The sequence below is a fragment of the Peromyscus eremicus genome, chromosome 8a, assembly GCF_949786415.1.
Source record: "Peromyscus eremicus chromosome 8a, PerEre_H2_v1, whole genome shotgun sequence".
Taxonomy (NCBI): domain Eukaryota; kingdom Metazoa; phylum Chordata; class Mammalia; order Rodentia; family Cricetidae; genus Peromyscus; species Peromyscus eremicus.
In genome coordinates this window covers 79083241-79101903 of record NC_081423.1, presented here as the reverse complement: position 1 = coordinate 79101903, position 18663 = coordinate 79083241, and the positions used below count along the sequence as shown (strand labels likewise).

Below are 18663 nucleotides of genomic sequence, written 5' to 3'. Positions count from 1 at the left end.
GTGATTTTTCAAGACCACAGTGAATAAAGTCAATGGTTTCTAAATTGCTAAGTCAAACCAACTGGATATTTTTATACTACTGTGTTATAAAAACTTTCAAATATGCATAAAAGTTGAAATAAGCCCCATATCCAGCCACAACCTAGACTCAAGATTCATAGCTTGTTAGGCTTGCTTGGTTACATAGCATCCATCCATCCGTATTGTCCAGACATAAGCACCGGCAGTCTATTCCATCCGCAAACACTTTGTAGGACTATAATTAACTAGACTTCAGCAATTATCAATAATTCTTTTGAACCAATAATCTTTTGAAAGATGCCATTTCATTTTTAATGATTTAGCTGAATAAATTAACCAATTAGACATCCTGAATTCTACATCTTAATCTTTTATTAATTCTGCTACTTTGAGTAATGTCTTGGGCATCCGCTCTCTCATCAACAAAAAACAAAAAGCACTTGGTAGATATGATAAGTCCCAATTCACAAAATGGAAAAAACGGGCCTTGTGATTAGGGCAGGATTCACAAATGAGTCACTCGTTAATTAGAGAAATAGTTAATTGGAGGGCATGTGAGCACAAATGGTTTTTTTTGGGTAAATTATCGAGAAAACCTTCACAAGGCTCACAAAGTCAAGAGGGAGCTTGAGTTGGAGAGTTTAATTATTAATCTTATACTGGCCACAGTGCGTTCCCAGCAAAGCTATTGAAGGCTGGGTTGACTGGGTCACTCCAAGTGCAGATTCTATGTAGCGCAGAGCACTACATCATATTGGAGTTTCTTTGCAAGCCCACAGTATCACCGGCTTGTAAATTCCCTATTAATCACCTGATTACACCAATTGCAGACAGGGGTAGCTGTTCCTTCACAGGCTGTTCTCTTAAGCTGATTTTTTCCCCCTTCAGAAGTTTGGCCTTGGAAGGGGCACCCTTTGAAGCCCAGAAAATCAAAGCCATTGCAAGACAGGGCTGAGTGTTTTGAAAGAAATATGAAGAAGCAACATCAGCCCTTGGGCAATAGGCTGAGATCTTCCCAAACCAGTCAGCGGTTGGTCTGTAAAACATCCCCATTGCCAAGGAGGTGGTGACATCTTGTGTAAATCAAAAAACTGAAGCCCTGAGATAGCTCATTTCCATTTTAAATGCACGGGGTTAAATATGGATATGAGCATGCAGAGGTTCCTGTGGGATTGATTTTTCCCATCTTCTCTGAAGCCTTTGCTGAGCGTGATAAGGACCAGGGTTCATTATCAGCCCTGCTAGCGCTGCACTTCAGGAGACAAGATGAGGCTACACAGTGGGAGAACAGCTCCACAAAGAAGAAATGATTCTCGTAGTGCAATGATAAAACCCCATGTTAGGCTCAACTCATTTTCAACGGAATCATGAAACCAAATAAAATCCCAAGAAATGAAGCTTCCTCAATCATTTGTCAAGCTGAAAAACACAAAACAAAACAAAACAAAAACAGAGTGACATCATAAAGGAAATCTAAGAGAGGCTTCAAGGTTTGGTTAGCAATGCTTGCTTTGTTTTTAAACGCACAATAAACATTGGTTTTTCCAATAATAGTGCTTGCAATTTCATAGCGTTTGTTTTCATTAAAAAAAAAAATTCCGACAGGCAATCTAGAAAGGAAGCTAAGGTCATCGTTAGAACCTTCAAGAGATTCGGTCAAGGTTATAGAAACGGCATTCGAACAAAGAGTCTGGCTCCTGTCAGCTGACCCTGAGCTCTCCGATGCTCCCCTCCCCTCCTCTGCTCCAGTTCCACTGAATCACAGAAAGTGGTTCCAGGGTGGGTCTATACCAGAAATAAGGGAAGCATGCAAATTACAGAAAACCACAACCAGGAAGGCTCCAAGCCACAAGGTTCCTGGAAACCCACAAACAGATGAACAGTAGAGAGGCATCTTCCCCCACTGGCCTTTGATAAGCAGGAAAACACAGCATAGCTCTGGGACAAAAGACTAGCTGGGGACCTAATGAGACTTAAATCAAGGGCAAAGCAAACGGTCGTGAAATGAAGACAGCGCTTTCATACAAATGATCTTTTCACACAATGTACGGATTAAGCATCTCCACTTACAGACAATAGGAAGGCTCCATGCATTAAAAATTTGACGCCGAGGATTTTCCGAGACAAAGACAAATCCACACCGACTAGATAATAGGAATGTGCCTGAGTGATAATGAAGACTCAAATTCTAAGAGGAGGAAAGCAAATCTCAGGGACCTAACTCATTAGTTAAAAGGCAGCGTGCAGCTTATTGAAGATATTCTAATGGCTTCGCTTACCTGATGGTACAAGCATCGCCTGCTCGCTGCCTGCGTCACACTGCAAAATCCTTCCCCTTCCTCCCGCTTTTCCTCCCGTCCTCTCCTTTTCCCTCTCCTCTGCCTTTCTCTCTTTGAGATGGGGTTTGATGATGTTGACCAGGTAGGCCTCAAACACCTGGGCCCACGCTATCCTCCTGCCTCAGCTTCCTGAGACTACAAGGCACACACGGCTGTCTGACCTGGGAATCACTATGTAGCCCAGGCTGGCCTCGAACTGTGGCTATCTGTCTGCCTCTGCCTCCCTAGGACTGGAGTTATAGGCATGCCCCACCCAGCCAGCACTTTTCTATTCTTTTCTTTTTCATTTCATAATTTTATATCTGTATTTACTTGGATAGTGTTCCCCCCGCCCCACACTACCACCTTTATTCTTTTATGCCCTCCCAGTGAACCCGTGTCTTCTTGTCCCCTTCCTACTTTCATATCCTTTTTCCCCTTTTTAGTCTTCTTTTTTGGTTTTTCGAGACAGGGTCTCTCTGTGTAGCCCTGGCTGTCCTGGAACTTACTTTGCGGACCAGGCTGGCCTTGAACTCGGAAATCAGCCTGCCTCTCCCTCCCAAGTGCTGGGATTATAGGTGTGTGCCACCATCCCCGGCCCCTTTTTATTCCAGATAGAACACATTTTCTGTCTAAGGAGTTCAGCACTGGGGAAAACTAAAAGTATATTTCCTTGAACTCCGACCTAAAATCTTAAAGATACAAAATTAAAAGATTGTGAGTGCAGTTTTATTACTGGGTATTTATTCAGAGCCACTAAGGACTCTGTCATTGTTACCTGTAAAAGTATTGTCTAAGAAAACATTTTCTATCCTTCCAATTGAAAGTTTAAAAAGAAAGCCTTGGATCTGGGGATGTGGTAGTTTAGTCAGTAAGAATGCTGGCCTAATATGCAGGAAACCCCGGGTTCAGTTCCCAGAACCGAATAAAACCAGGTACTGTGACTTATGCCTGTAATCCTAGCACTTGGGAGATAGATGCAGAAGGATCACATATTCAAGGTCCTCCTCAAGTACATAGCAATTTTAAGGCCGGCCTAGGCTACATGTGACCCTGTCTCAACTTCTTCTTCTTCTTCTTCTTCTTCTTCTTCTTCTTCTTCTTCTTCTTCTTCTTCTTCTTCTTCTTCTTCTTCCTCCTCCTCCTCCTCCTCCTCCTCCTCCTCCTCCTCCTCCTCATCATCATCATCATCATCATCATCATCATCATCACCATCATCATATGGGCCTGCTCAGCAGCACACATACTAAAATTGGAATAAGATTAGCATGGTCCCTATGACCATGATGACATGTAAGTTCATGAAGGGTCCCAAACTTAAAGGAAAAAAAGAAATAAATAGAGAGAGAGAGAGAGAGAGAGAGAGAGAGAGAGAGAGAGAGAGAGAGAAGAGAAAGGAAGGAAGGAAGGAAGGAAGGAAGGAGGAAAGGAAGGAAGGAAGGGAGAGAGAGAGAGAGGAGGGGAGGAGGCCAATACGTCTTTCCCACTTGTCCTCAAAGAAAGAAAGAAAGAAAACATTTTTTTAAAAATAAAGTCTGATTATTTGAAATGGATTCCTGGGAGCCACATGGTAGAAGGAGAGAATCTACTCCACAGTGTCCTCTGACCTCCACATGCACACCATGGCACAACAGGGCACTTCCATGTACACACACACACAAACACACACACACACAAATAAATAATGCAATAAAAAAGAAATAAATTTCTTCATCTAAACTGTTTTACTCTTGTTACTTAGCATGAAAAATATGAAGATATTATTACATCTCTGAATTACTCATATAAATATTTATTTTATGAGCTGTCCAAAGGGAAAAGTTCCTACTCACTGATACCATCACAGTGGCCCCATGGAAAAGAAAAGAAATGGGGTGATGGAATCTTGGAGCTTGTCCCAAATACCTCCCACAAATGAAGGAATAAATAAAATAGATATTATTGTAAAGTTCAAGTGAGACCTATACTCATCAAGGTTGCTTTGAAAGGATGGAAGCTTTCCATACAAGAACGTGTGTCCTCGGGTAATCTTCCTTCCAGTTAAACCAAGAGGCCAGCGGGAGGTGAGGTTGCATCAGCCTCACCTATGGACTGTGAGAGCAATAATCTCTCAGTCCCCTAGAAGAAGAGTCCTCCAAAGTCTCAGCACCACTGTGAAGTCCCCACACACATTCACTCAAACAGCTAATATAGACTCTTGACACATAACTAACCTATCAGCTGAGAGCAAGCCTGAAGTTGCTGTAGGTTTCTCCTTGTGTGTATATCTATCTGTGGTGTCGGTGACAGAACCCAGGGCCTCATGAAAGCTAGGCTAGTATCTATCACTAAGCTACAGTCCCAGACCACCTTCCACCTTCCTTTCAAATTTTCTTGGAATTACAGTTATTTATTTATGTATATACTTTGTGTGAGTGTTCGTCACGTGCCATGTAGAGGTCACAGGACAGTATTTGAGTCAGTGCTTTCCTTTAACTGTCTGGGATGGAGCCCATATAGTTAAGGCTGTCAGGCTTGGGCAAAGCACTTTTCCTGACTAATCCATCACACCAGGTCACTGCTCCATCCCTGAGCAGAAAGGAAGACTGGGAATGAAAAAGGAAGATGTTCTCTTTTGTTTCCAGCGGTGGGTGCATTTGTTTTGGATTTTATTAGTTTATTTGTTTATTTAGAGAGTCTCACTCTACAGCTCAAGCTGGCCCCAAACTCTTGACAATCTTGTGCCTTGGCCCCAGAGAGCTGGAATTACAGGAGCAGGCCATCACATCCAGCTAACAAACAGATGTGTTGTTCAAGATGTGTTCAAGTCACTTCTATGATTTGTGAGCCTTTGAGAGCCATTTAAACTTAAACAGATCCTACAAGCATCTTGTACCTGTGTTTTTCTTCACTGACACTCAAACTCCAGAATAAATAGCAGAATTAGGAACTGCAAGAGATGGCTCAGTGCTTAAGAACACTGGCTGCTCTTCCAGAGGACCCAGGTTCAATTCCCAGCATCCACATGACAGCTCACAACCTTCTGTAACTCCAGTTCCAGGGGATCTGATGCCCTCTTCTGGCCTCTGCACCAAAGTGGTATACAGATATACGCACAGAAAACACACACACACACACACACACACACACACACACACACACACACACACACACACGAGGGAGAGAGAGAAAGAGAGAGACAGAGAGACAGACAGATATTAAGGGCAGAGAGATACAAGCAAATCTTTAAACTTGTGAATACACAAATGTGCAAATAGCACATTAGACATTAGTTTTCTTGATTAAAACAAAACAAAATCCCCTTCATTAGAATGTGCTTTGCTTGGGGAGTTTATAAATCCAACAACCAACATAAGTAAATTACAATTGTGCACTTAATGGTAATTATGTTTACAGTATGCTACTCTAAATCCCTGCTTGGTCTCAAGAGTTTTACCTGACTAACTCATGTTTCTTCAAGATAACAAAGAGACCAGAACCATAGACATTGTCAGGTTTAATCTGATTTTCAAACTGAATTCAAGCAAAAATCAAAATCTAAAATTACCAAAGAAAATCAGAATTCTTTTTATGAGGTTTTTTTTTTTTTTTTTTTTTTTGAGAATAGTGTATTCCTGTTTCATGCAGAGCAAGGGGCTAGCCACCCACAATGGAACCTGTTACAGATATGTTTTCTGTCTATATTTTAAATGTCCTGGGTTTTGTGGATTTGGGGCCATAAACCTGTTACACAAAGTTATTTCTTTATTTTTTTCCATTTAACCACCTTATAAATCCACTTGTCTCCTGTTGGAGCTCCTTGGATATTATTAAGTTTCACAGAAGGAAACAATACACCGTGTTTGTTTCCATTGGCTCTGGCCTTCACTTCCAACAGTGAGCATTTGAGTGACAAGTCCCAAAAAGGGCCCTCAAGAGAGGATTAATCTGCATCCCAGTGATAAAAATCTTCTGTCTCTTCATCCCGTCCTTCGCTCTCAGAGTATTATTGCTGGCAGATGGCCTCCGCTTGATCAAACACCGAGCAAAAGCCCTACTGTTTCTCCAAATGCATAGGTACGTCATCAAGTTTCTGAACGTAGATCATGGCTGTTTCATCCCAGGTGTCTCACATCTGGAGCTAATCCTGCAGTGACCACAACTATAAAGTGGAGAGGAGCCTTTGCCAACTTTCCTCCAAGCATGCTGTAAAACGCTCAATAAGAGCCTGGCCTCAGAATGTGGAAGCTGTTAGTCTTTAGGAAGAGAGAAGGCAGTTTACCTCAACAGGGCTTCCCTTCCCTGGCGTCGTAGAAACTCCGCCCACATTTGCTTTGTCACCCATGAAGAATGCTATCCTTCCTCGACACACTTTCAAGCACAATAATGTAGCTGTAGACACAGAAATCTTATTCCACTGTTGTTGGTAAGCGCTATGATATTGATACTGATGTACTGATGAGCTTGTCGGGAACTCTGCTGATTCAACATAACCATCATTTTCTGTGGTCAGTCCTCCTGGACCACAGACAGGTGGAAAACAGCACACCCCACCAGCAGTGATAGAGTTCGGCACTCCGATTCAAGCCACTCCATAACCATGGCAAATATCACTGAATTCTGAACCAGCCGTTAAAAACCAGAGCCAAGGCCTGAGAGGTTACCAAGACTCACAGGAAGGGCCAATTTTTACTTTCCTTCACCCTTTTTATTCCCAATCAGTGAACTATTGAAGAGTTAAAAGAACCTAAGCTACAAAACAATAGAGTGGGGATACGTGTGAATACATATAAATCATAACCCACATATGCACATGCACCAATTTACCAAATCCCTAAAGCATTACAGCTTCACTGTGACTAAAGATGAAACATTTGAAAATGACCTCCAGTAATCCTTCTGTGGCTCTAGGATTTCTCATGTATAATTAACTCTCAGAGTTGAAGATTTTTGAAATTTCTCTTCACATCTTACTTTTGAGGGGGGTAGATACAACTGCCATGCCACATCAGTAAATGTGGCTGGCATTTTTGCAAATCATCAGTATTTTGAAGGCAATTGGTATCAACACATACACACGTCCAATATCGGCCAGCCACGAGCAGGTCAACAGAAGCGACGTGACTGAAGAAGATTCGGGAGAACCAGGATTCCATGAGCAACCTTGTGATTGAAGATGTGGGCGGACAGCAATCTCCAACAGCGGGTGAGAGGAAAACTTCCTCTCTCCATTTTCCTGTGTGGTATCTAATCTCTGGGTTCTCATTTCCTCAGGGATCTGATAATTATGGAATTCTAAATAAAGTGTCATCTTTCTAGAAACAAATCCATGAGCAGAAAAGCCCCCATCAACTTACAGATGTTTCCCAAAGCGCCTGCTGATTATTTTCAAGTGTTGAACCCACAAACCATATGGAATGCTCTTTGGAAGCCTTCTTTATCCCATGAAGGGTGAGGAGTGTGTGTGTGTGTGTGTGTGTGTGTGTGTGTGTGTGTGTGTATGTGCGTGTGTGTGTGTGTATGTGTGTGTGTCTGTGTGTGTGTGTGTGTGTGTGTGTGTGTGTGTCTGTGTGTGTGTTTCAAAATAAGATTAAGGAGAAATATGAGAGGGGCTGGAGGGATGGCTTGTAGATTGAGAGCGCTGGCTGTCGTTCCAGAAGACCCAGGTTTGGTTCCCAGCATCCACATAACAGCTCACAACTGTCTGTAACTCCAGTGCCAGAGGACCCAGTGCCTTCTTCTGACTGCTGTGAGCACCAGGCAAGCAAGTGGTCTACAGACATGTATGCAAGCAAAATATGCACACACACAAAATACTTTCTTTTAAAAAAAAGAAATACAACCGGCGGTGGTGGCGCACGCCTTTAATCCCAGCACTCGAGAGGCAGAGGTAGGTGGATCTCTGTGAGTTCGAGGCCAGCTGGGTCTACACAGTGAGATCCAGGACAGGCTCCAAAGCTACACAGAGAAACCCCGTCTCGAGAAAAAAAAAAGAAGAAATACAAAATTGACATAATATGAAATTGACAGTAGTGTGACCACAAATTGTCTTTTCGCTGCCCATTTAATGTTGAAACTTCGATCTGGCCAATGCTGTGATATAAATATGAAAATATATGTATATTTGTCTATACAAGTCAACAAAATTATATTTACATTCCATATCACATATTTTACATCAGCAGAACAGCTATATTCCCTATTATATTCTGGGCGTCTCTCTCTTTGTAATAGAATTTAAAATTCCACTTTTATTCTTTATATGATCCTTATGATAACACAAAGGCAAACTCTTGAAAATAAAGAAAAATCTATGGATCGTTAACTAAGCCTCCATGTGCATAACTAAGCCTAAACTTATCTACTAATGAAGTAATGCTGTGCAAGAGTTTAATTTCAACACTTCACAGCCTACCAAAAATTAGATATTCCCACTTTTACGGAAAAGAAGAAGAAGAAGAAGAAGAAGAAGAAGAAGAAGAAGAAGAAGAAATACCCATCTTCAACATTCTGCTTGTTTCAATTATTCAGGGCAACCCAGGCTGATAATTACACAGTCCCCAGTTGCTGAGTAAAAGCGATGCTTAATTAGCCAGCAGGAAAGGTCGATTAAGATCCAGCAGGGCACCTCGTGAGGGTCTCTCACACTCCTGCAGGGAATAGATTCTGGCTGTGCCCTTCCAAAGGATGGAATTCCTCGAGTATAAGAGGTTTCCACCGGTTTTGAAAGTAGAAGCTAAGAACGATCAGCTATGCAAATTAGATCCCGGCCCTAACCCTGCAGCTGTATTTTTAGAGTGCTCAGCTCCAAGGTTTGGAATCACACTGTCACCTGGGTGGCGAAGGACAGAGGCACACTCATTCTGCTGAAGCTTGGTCAGTCACCACCTTCCAAGAAAAATCGGTCAGGAAATGGATTGGAAAGGAAATTTTGATTTCTTCTTCCCCTAAGGAAGCGCATGTTCCCAGCATCTATTAGCTGCCCACATTCTAAGATGTGCAGATGAGATTAGAGCTCTTTATTTTAAAAACTTAACGAGCACAATGTTCCTACCCAGTCTGGGACTAATACATGCCAGTGCGATCAAAGAATCAACCAACCAGGCCCGATTTTCACTTTTCTGTTGCAGAAAGGGATATGAAAGGAAAGTCAGCACCGAAAACACGGAAATTCTCTTCTACTCCCTAACACCTTCTCATTAGTTGACTGACCCAAGCCTAAGTGTCCCGATCTCACTATTATGTTTCTGCCGTTGTCAGACACAAAGGTGTTCTATAAAGACCAACATAAAACACAAAGCCAAAATCAGCCCGATTATTTTAAGACAATTACCAAAACGTGCTTATATTGGTAAACTTCAATATACTCACCTACTTCCAAATTGATTTGTAAATTTCTGCCAAGTCTGAAAACCTGTGGCAGGTGCACGTCACTGTTAACTTATACTGTGGTAAAGGAGATTGTTCCTGAAAAAGCATAATGAGGCTGGCTGATACAAACCTGGATTTGATCTGCTGGAAGCCCCGGAGAATGTGGTCTCTCTGGTCCTGGGCACCGGCACTGAGGTTCTCATTCCGTAAGCCCTCCGCCAGGAAGTCTTCTGCGTCTAAAGGAAAAGAAAAAGTGATCAACAGAAGACGGTGAGAGAGGAGAGAAGAAAATCTGAACGATTAGACAATGAATGTCGTTTCTTGTGTAAACCTTTATGGCTACACAATATGAAACATGAACGGGCTAAAAGTGGCATATACTTAATAACAGCCAGGATGCTAAATTCCTATTAGGTGCAGCTCGCCGTGGTAAAGAATAACTAAGATTTCATGCATCTCTACAAGTGACAAGTTCTAACAATCCAAGACCTTGCTGCAAATCTAGAAGGCTGCTGCAGACATTAACCACAAGAGATAACTGTTTTTGAAACCATTTTTTAAAGCAGTGCTTACATACTTGATGGTCGCTGATGGCAGAGGATGGATTGTCAATTTCATAAACATGTAAATATTACAAATAAGTCACAGAAGGTCACAGACCAATGAGAGTAGAGGAGAAGTCCCAGTAATTGCAGTTGAAATAAAAAAAATAGAGCTGAACCGCAAAATCAAGAACAAAAAGAGGGCAGGCATGCAGAGGAGAACCATTAATTAGCAGATACATCATCAATGGAAGTGACAATACAGCCAAGGGAAGGAGCTGCATGGAAAAGAAAAATGCATCCAAGAGAGGGAGATTGCAATTAATGTGAATGTACATTATAAAATAGGAACATGATGGAAATGCACACTACGAAACAAATCTCATTATGGTGAAGGAAGAAATTTGAAGGTACACAAATTTTCGAAGACAAAATACATCGATAGCAATTACGATTGCCAGAAATATGAGCTATATACTTTACTCTTCATAATATGTTTATCATCCCTAAAAAGCATATAAATAATATAGTTAAAACTCTCTGCCTCCAAAATAATCGTACCCACACTATGAAGCTGCATCACATATACCACTAAAATAATTCGATATACTTACACAGTTGGGTTATGTAAGTACATCTAAACATTTGTTTTACACTCACACTACTCAATAATAGCAAACAGAAAAGTCCTATAACCATCACCAGGACTTCTGATGAGATACAAAGCCCTGGAGATGGAAATTCTCATAAAGAATCACCATGAACATCTAAAACCTGAATCACATCGATTGTAGATGTCATTTAATGGGTTCCTCCAGGGGGCTTTGAATGCTAAAAGAACAAGAAAATGGGAAGTTGAATTAACAGGAAAAACAAACAAACAAACAAACAAACAAACCAAAAAACAAGTGGCATCTGAGACTCCATTAATGCAATATGTCATATTAATAGAAGGACAAAAATATACAATCATCTCAAGAGCTACAGAAAAATCATTTGACAAAATCCAGCGGTGCCTCACAATAAACACACTCAACATAACTAGGAAAAGAAGGAAACTTCCTCAGCCTGAGAAACAGCTTCTACATAAAACCAACTACTAGGGGCTGGAGGTATAATTCATTGGCATGGCCTGCTGAGCAAACAACACAACAAAACCAACACAACAAACAAAACGATTTACTTTTATTTTTATTTTTATTTTTTGGTTTTTCGAGAGAGTTTCTCTGTGTAGTTTTGGTGCCTGTCCTGGATCTTGCTCTGTAGAACAGGCTGGCCTCAAACTCACGGAGATCTGCCTGGTTCTGCCTCCCGAATGCTGGGATTAAAGGCATGTGCCACCGTCACCCGGCTACAAAACAGTTTTTAAAGATCCCACAGCTAACTTTGTACTTAATTGTGAAAGACTGGATGCTTCCCTCCCTGTTCTAAACATCACAAACAACAATGGGGCTGTCACCACTTACATTCAGTACTGTCTTAGAGATACTAACCAGGGCAATTAGATAAGAAAATGAAGTTTAAACATCCAGATTGGGAAGAACAAAGTAAAACTGTCTAATTTGCATCTGATGGGATCTTCTACGCAGAAAATCCTAAGGTTCACTGAAAATCCATTAGAAGCAACACATTTATAAGGTATAAGGCTAGTGTGCAAGAATCAGCTGTATTTTGACACTGATTTGGGGGATGTTTGTTTTTCTGTGCTTGGGATCAAACCCAGGGTCTTGCCTGTGCTGAGCAAGTATTCCATCCCTGAGCCACTAGCTTCCACTGTATCAGCAATGAACAATCCAAAAATAAAGTTAAAAAATATAAATTTTAAATAACTTAAGAATAAGCTTGCCAAAAGAAAAAGAAGGGGAGGAGGAGGAGGAGGAGGAGGAAGAGGAGGAGGAGGAGGAGGAGGAGGAGGAGAAGAAGAAGAAGAAGAAGAAGAAGAAGAAGAAGAAGAAGAAGAAGAAAAGTTTTTGTTTGCCAGGTTTGCAGGACTGGAGAGATAGTTCAGTAGGTAAAATGCTTGTCACACAGACATGAAGACCTGAGCTTGATCCCCAGAACCAATGTAAAAAAGCTGAGTGTGATGTCCTGCAGTTAATGCCAAGTGCTGGGGAGGGAAAACAAGAAGATCCCTGGGAATTGCTGACCAGCCAGGCTAGCCAAATTGGTGAGCTCCAGGACACTGAGAGACCTTGGGGGGGAGTGCCTAATTTTAAGAGACAAAGAAATATTTTAAAATAGTTTTATTATGTTTAATCATGTGCAGGTGTGTATGTGCACACGTGTGCAAGTGGCCAGAGGTGTCAGATCTCCCGGGACCTGGAGGCACAGGTGGTTGTGAGTCACCCAATGCAGTTGCTGGGAACTAAGTCCTTTGCAAGAGCAGTATGTGTTCTTAAACACTGAGCCGTATCTCCAACTCTGTAACAAGATACTTTACAAACTTGGTTTCAAGTACTTCTGATTTTTTTTAATTTGTGCTTACCCCTTTAAAAGGCTATTTTCAAAAGTGGGTACCGTGTAAGTAAAATAAATTGTCATGCAAATAAATTGGAAAACCTCAATAAGACAGTTGCTGGCAAAAAAAAAAAAAAAGAAAAAAGAAAGAAAAGTAAATAAATTCCCAGGCCAGTGTACGTCTCAGTGGAAGAATGTGTGCTTAGCATATGTAAGACCCTGAGTCCGATCCTCAGAACAGGATAATACAAAGAAAAGAAAATCTAGGAACATTACGGTGAAGCTGCCGAAAAGCCACAATAAAGAGACAATTTTCAAAGCAGCCAGAGAAAATGACCCATCACCTACAGTAGAACGGTGTTAAGAATGAGGCTTGGATTTTCATCCAAGCAGTGGAGACAAGGAGACACTGGGACGACGCTTGAGAGTACTGAAAGGAAAAAATAAAAAACAAGAGGCCTGGTCACCTCCAAATTCTATACCCGGTGACAGCGGCCATCGAAAGATGAAGACCAGGTAAAGACAATTCTGAGAGCAGTGAACACTGAAAAATGTCTTGCTAGGAGAGCTGCATGAAAGGCACCCTGAAGGGAGTTCATCTCGCCCAAGACAAGTGACACCAGACAGAGACAGCCCTAGAGGAGGGCCAAAGTGCTAACAATACGGGCCCGTCTGAGACATCCTCATGCTTAATTTTCTCAGAAGACAATGGGCAGTTTCATGCACAGCTTGCCACACTGTACTGCAGTTTATCACCTACATACAAGCAAAAATCTGTCTCAAAAACCTAGTGTCACAACAGCACACAGGGCAGGGAAAACAGTAGACGAAACCCTACTAATGATCCAATATTAACCTTAAATGGATCACCACCACCACCCTAAAAGCAGAGAGAGAGATAACTAACAATCAGGATGTGTGGGAAAGCCCTAGGGAAAACTACTATTTTGTAAGCTTCCTTTAAAATACACACACACACACACACACACACACACACACACACACACCTGGTGGGGAGAGAATATGGGGTTCTCCAATATGGAGAACTTGACAGTAAGGCCCTACTGCTGAACACATCATACACTTTGATCACAGAGTATGGAGAAATGAAGCTGATACTGTCCTGGAAGCGTCCTTCTTGCTGGCTAGTTTTCATAATACGAGAAGTTTTACCAGCTGTGACGGCAGAGAGCTAGTGATGATCAGCCTGGCAAGATAAGCCTGTGGTACAATAGTGAGTGATATGAATGTTATAGGTTAATCAACCATTTTTTATTAATTGGATTTGAGGCTTGCTCCTTAGGAGAAAACTCATGCCTGATACAAAAATCTAGCCAAAAACCTATGACGAGGGAGCTTCATAGGCCCTAGGGATGAATCTACTATAATTTTACTAAACAGACATATGCCTTCTAAACATATCTCTATATCCATAGATGAGTGCAGCTCTTAGACCTAATCAGAGAAGCTTTTTGGTAGAGACAACTGCTGTGGGATAATGCTTTTGTACACTGATTTAATAAAACACTGATTGGTCAGTAGCCAGGCAGGAAGTATAGGTGGGATAAGCAGATAAGGAGAATTCTGGGAAGAGGAAGGCTGAGTCAGGAGATGCCAGCCCACCGTCCAGGGAACAGCATGTAATGGCACACAGGTAAAGCCACAGAACACATGGGGACATATAGATTAACAAAAATGGGCTGGGTTTAAGTGTAAGAGCTAGTCAGAAGTAAGCCTGAGCTAATGGCCGAGCAGTTTTAATTAATATAAGCCTCTGTGTGTTTACTTGGGTCTGAGCAGCTGCAGACCGGGTGGGACACAGAAAAACTCCAGCTATAGATAACAGCATTTAATGCAGAGACTCACAACTGGCCAAAGTGAAGAGAACGGGTGTCTTTGGAGTGCTCAGAAATGAAGACATTTGTATCACACTGCCCTCCCCTCGATGCTCAGGAAACATTGTGGGATAGAGGACCAAAGGGCGAAAGAGTCACAGGGTGAAACAGAGTCTTCTGAACATGCCGAGACCCTTGCCCCAGGAGCTCACAACAGTTACACAAGATCAAGACAGTCAACATTCCAGCATGGATGGGGAGGGGCAGACCAGCACCCATCCCCAGTTGATGGCTTCTGGGGGAGGAAGAGTCAGTTGGGGGGCGTTCCCCTGGTAGACTAACCAGGATCCAAGGGATGGTCCCATACTCCTGAGTGTATGGGTAGCACATTGGACTTGGTGAAGAGGACATGAAGTTGAACGAGGTGTTGCAGATCTGAGAGAGGTTGGAGTGGGAAGAAGATAGTGAATATGATCAAAAAACATTGCATAAATCTATGAGATTCTCAAGGAATGGATACAAATATTAAAAACTGCAGACTCAATTATATGTTGTCTACAAGAAACACACTTTAATGTAAAAACCCAGAAAGGCTGAAAGAATGGAAACTAATACATGACACAAACAGAAAGAATGAGGAAGACAGAAGTGATGCATTAATGTTGGGCAAAGTAGTCTTCAAAAGGGAAAACACCAGAGATAAAGAAGGCTATTTCAAAATGACAGAAAGGCTGCGTCACTGGAGAGGTAACAGTTACACAAGAGTGGGAGTCCAGTAACTGGGCTTCACAGAACAGCACAGCCCGTGCTCTCTCCCTCCCTTCAGTGCCGGGGATGAACCTAGGAACTTGCGTGTTCTAGGCCGGTGCTCTCCCTGCTGGCTCAAATCCTTCGCTCTATTTAGTCTGATAAAAATTTAAAATAGGAACTGGAGAGATGGCTAGGTGGGTAAAGGGCTTAGTGTTCAAACACAAGGAGCTGACGTCAACTTCGGCACAGCAAGTAAAACCTGGGCACAGCAACGCCGGGTAACACAATGCCGGTAACCCCAAAGCTGGATATGAGGGGCGGAGACAGGTGAATCCCAGGGGCTTGCTGGCCAGCCAGTCTAGCCAATTCATGAACTCCAGTCCAGTGGAAAACCCTGCCTCAAAAAATAAGGTAGAGGATAAGAGAAAAAGATATGGGACATGACTTTTGTCCCCTCCCCCACATTCACACATTGATATATGTGGGTGAACACACACACACACACACACACACACACACACACACACATGCAACACACATACAAACTGAAATGTCTATAGACACTTTATTCATAATTGCCAAAGATTGCAAGCAACCAAGATAATCCCTCAATTTGTATAAAGAAATGATGCCACAGCCATACAATGGCATCTTATTTGGTGTTAAAAGAAATGAACAGAATCCAGCAGGATGGCTCAGCGGGTAAAGGATCCGCCACCCGAGCTTGACAATCTGTGTTCAATCCCCAGGGACCCACACATGGTGGAAGGAGAGACTGACTCTCACATGTTGTCCTCTGTCCTCCATATATGTGCCTCCTCCCACCACTCACACACACACCACAGAGAGAGAGAGAGAGAGAGAGAGAGAGAGAAGAGAGAGAGAGAGAGAGAGAGAGAGAGAAATAAATAAATGAATAAATAAATAAATAAATTTTAAGAGTCCTGTGGATGGCAAGAGGTTCACAAGGGTGGGGTGAGGGGAAAAGGTGAAGCACGGGGCTTTTCAGAGTACTGAAGCTATAGTGCCTGACCCTATGAAACAGGATACACGATTGTCAAAACCAACAGATTCCACAGCACAGAGACTGAGTCCTTAATGTCCATGTCTTAGTCGAGTTACTATTGCTGGGAGGCAGTGCCATGACCAGAAGCAACTCAGAGAGGAAAGGGGTTATTCAGCTTTCATGTCCACATCACCGTTCATCATGGAAGGAAGTCAGGACAGGAACTCAAACAGGGCAGAAACCTGCAGGACAGGAGCTGATGCAGAGGCCATGGAGGGATACTGCTTACTGACTTGCTCCCCATAGCTTGCTCAGCCTGCTTTCTTACAGAACCTAGGACCACCAGCCCAGGGTGGCCCCACCCACAATGGGCTGTGCCCTCCCCCATCAATCGCTAAGTAAGAAAATGCCCTACAGCTGGATTTTTTTTTTTTTTTTTGGAGACAGAGTTTCTCTGTATAGTTTTGGTGCCTGTCCTGGATCTCACTCTGTAGACCAGGCTGGCCTCGAACTCACAGAGATCCGCCTGGCTCTGCCTCCCGAGTGCTGGAGGCTTGCACCACTGCCCGGCCCTACAGCTGGATCTTATAGAGGCATTTTCTCGTTGAGGTTTCCTCTATCAGATGGCCCTAGCCAGCACAGTCTACAAACATCAAACGTCAATTAGGTTGGGAGATCTTAAATGTAGACTGTCATAACATAACCCAAGCATCCTACAGATAGATGGAATAACCTCAGTGGAGGAAAGGAGGAAAGGTGTTGATGTAAGTAGCTTCAGAAATGAAGAGTCAGTAAATGGCCATCTGCAGCCTACTGCCAACATCTTGGTTTCATTGTTCTCTCTCTCTCTCTCTCTCTCTCTCTCTCTCTCTCTCTCTCTCTGTTTGTGTGTGTGTGTGTGTGTGTGTGTGTGTGTGTACTGCACACTCACATGTATGCTAGAGAAAGAACTCAAGCCAGCCAGGGATACAGGGTAAGACCTTGCCTCAAAAAAAAAAAACAAAAAACAAAAAAAAAAAACCCTGAACAACAACAAATTAATCTTGAATTATAACCCAAATTATAAAAAATATCCTTAAATCCATAAGTAATATATATAATTAAAGAAAGTAATAAATGAGAGATAGGGGACAGAGCTCTAGTGTAGAATTCAAAGTCATCTGTGTAGACATTCTACCCCTAAAGAAAACATACCTCCCAGTCCTTAGGTGTGGGCTGTACACAGCCACTTTCTTCCCAAAGGCTGCAGAATGGGAAGGGAAAATAAGGCGACTCCACAGCGGAGAAACTTGACACCAGCCAGGTGTTCATGGTTCAAATCAACCATCATAAATCACACCGACAGTGTGGACCCTTGATGCAATGTGATGAAAATAATACTTTTGTGATCTTCCTCCCACAAGCCTGTAACCCAAGTCTAATCATGAGAAGATCGAGACACATTCTAACAGGGGGTCATACTGCCATATACCTGACCAGCACTCCTCACAAGGTTACATTCATCAAAAACAAGGGGACTGTGGGAGATAGCCACAGCTGAGAGGCACCCAAGAAGACTTGACTGTATCCTGGATAGGATCCTGAGATGGGAAAAGGGCATTAGGTATAAAACTAGGAAAACAGAATGAACTACGGGTTTTAGGTGGTATGTGATGATGCCGGTTCATTAGTTATAACCAAAGCACCCATCATGGCTAATCCTGGGTGTCAGTTTGACTACATCTGGAATCAAGAACTAAAACCCAAGCAGCTGGGCCTGCCTGTGAGGGACTGTCTTGATCTCATCGTTTGAGGTGGGAAGACCCTCTCTAAATCAGGATCATTTGAGGTCAGAAGACCCACCCTAAATCTGGGCCACACCTGCCTGTGGCAGCCCGCATAAGAGGACCTGAAGAAGGAAGCTTTTGGGTTTTGCCTGCAAGTTCATCTATCCAGCAGCAGAGGAATTCCTTCGCTGGTAGAACTTACTTCTTCAGCATTTCAACCCACACCCAAGATCAGCTGAGATACCCAGCTTCATGGACTGAACAACTCCTGGATTCTTGGCCCTTCTGTTGGCAAAGTCCATTGTTGGACTAACCAGACCTTAGCGTGTAAACCATTCTAATAAAGTTCCTTTTCATAGACATAGATCCATTCTGTCAGCTCTGTTCCTCCGAAGAACCCTGACTAATACAATACCACACTGATGTAAACTATTCCAATAGGGAAGCTAGAGGAAAGAGAAGGGTCACGAGAACTCTGCATCATCCGCTCAGTATTTATATAAACCTAAACTTTCTACAAAAATTCAATTAGTAAAAGCGGTAAACCATACAATCTGAATGTTTTATATCTGATTGATATAAAAAACCAAAACAGGACTGGTAAAAATACTAGCTGCT

At 42.5% G+C, this 18663-nt stretch overlaps 1 protein-coding gene across 1 annotated transcript in view; it reads right to left on the bottom strand.

Moving 5' to 3' along the window:
* The window catches only part of Skap1 (src kinase associated phosphoprotein 1), a 295682-nt gene that overhangs the window by 259640 nt on the left and 17379 nt on the right, over positions 1 to 18663 (bottom strand). Inside the window, exon 2 of the mRNA XM_059271622.1 lies at positions 9820 to 9925. Coding sequence (XP_059127605.1) covers positions 9820 to 9925 — 106 coding nt within the window. The remainder of the gene's footprint in view (positions 1 to 9819; positions 9926 to 18663) is intronic.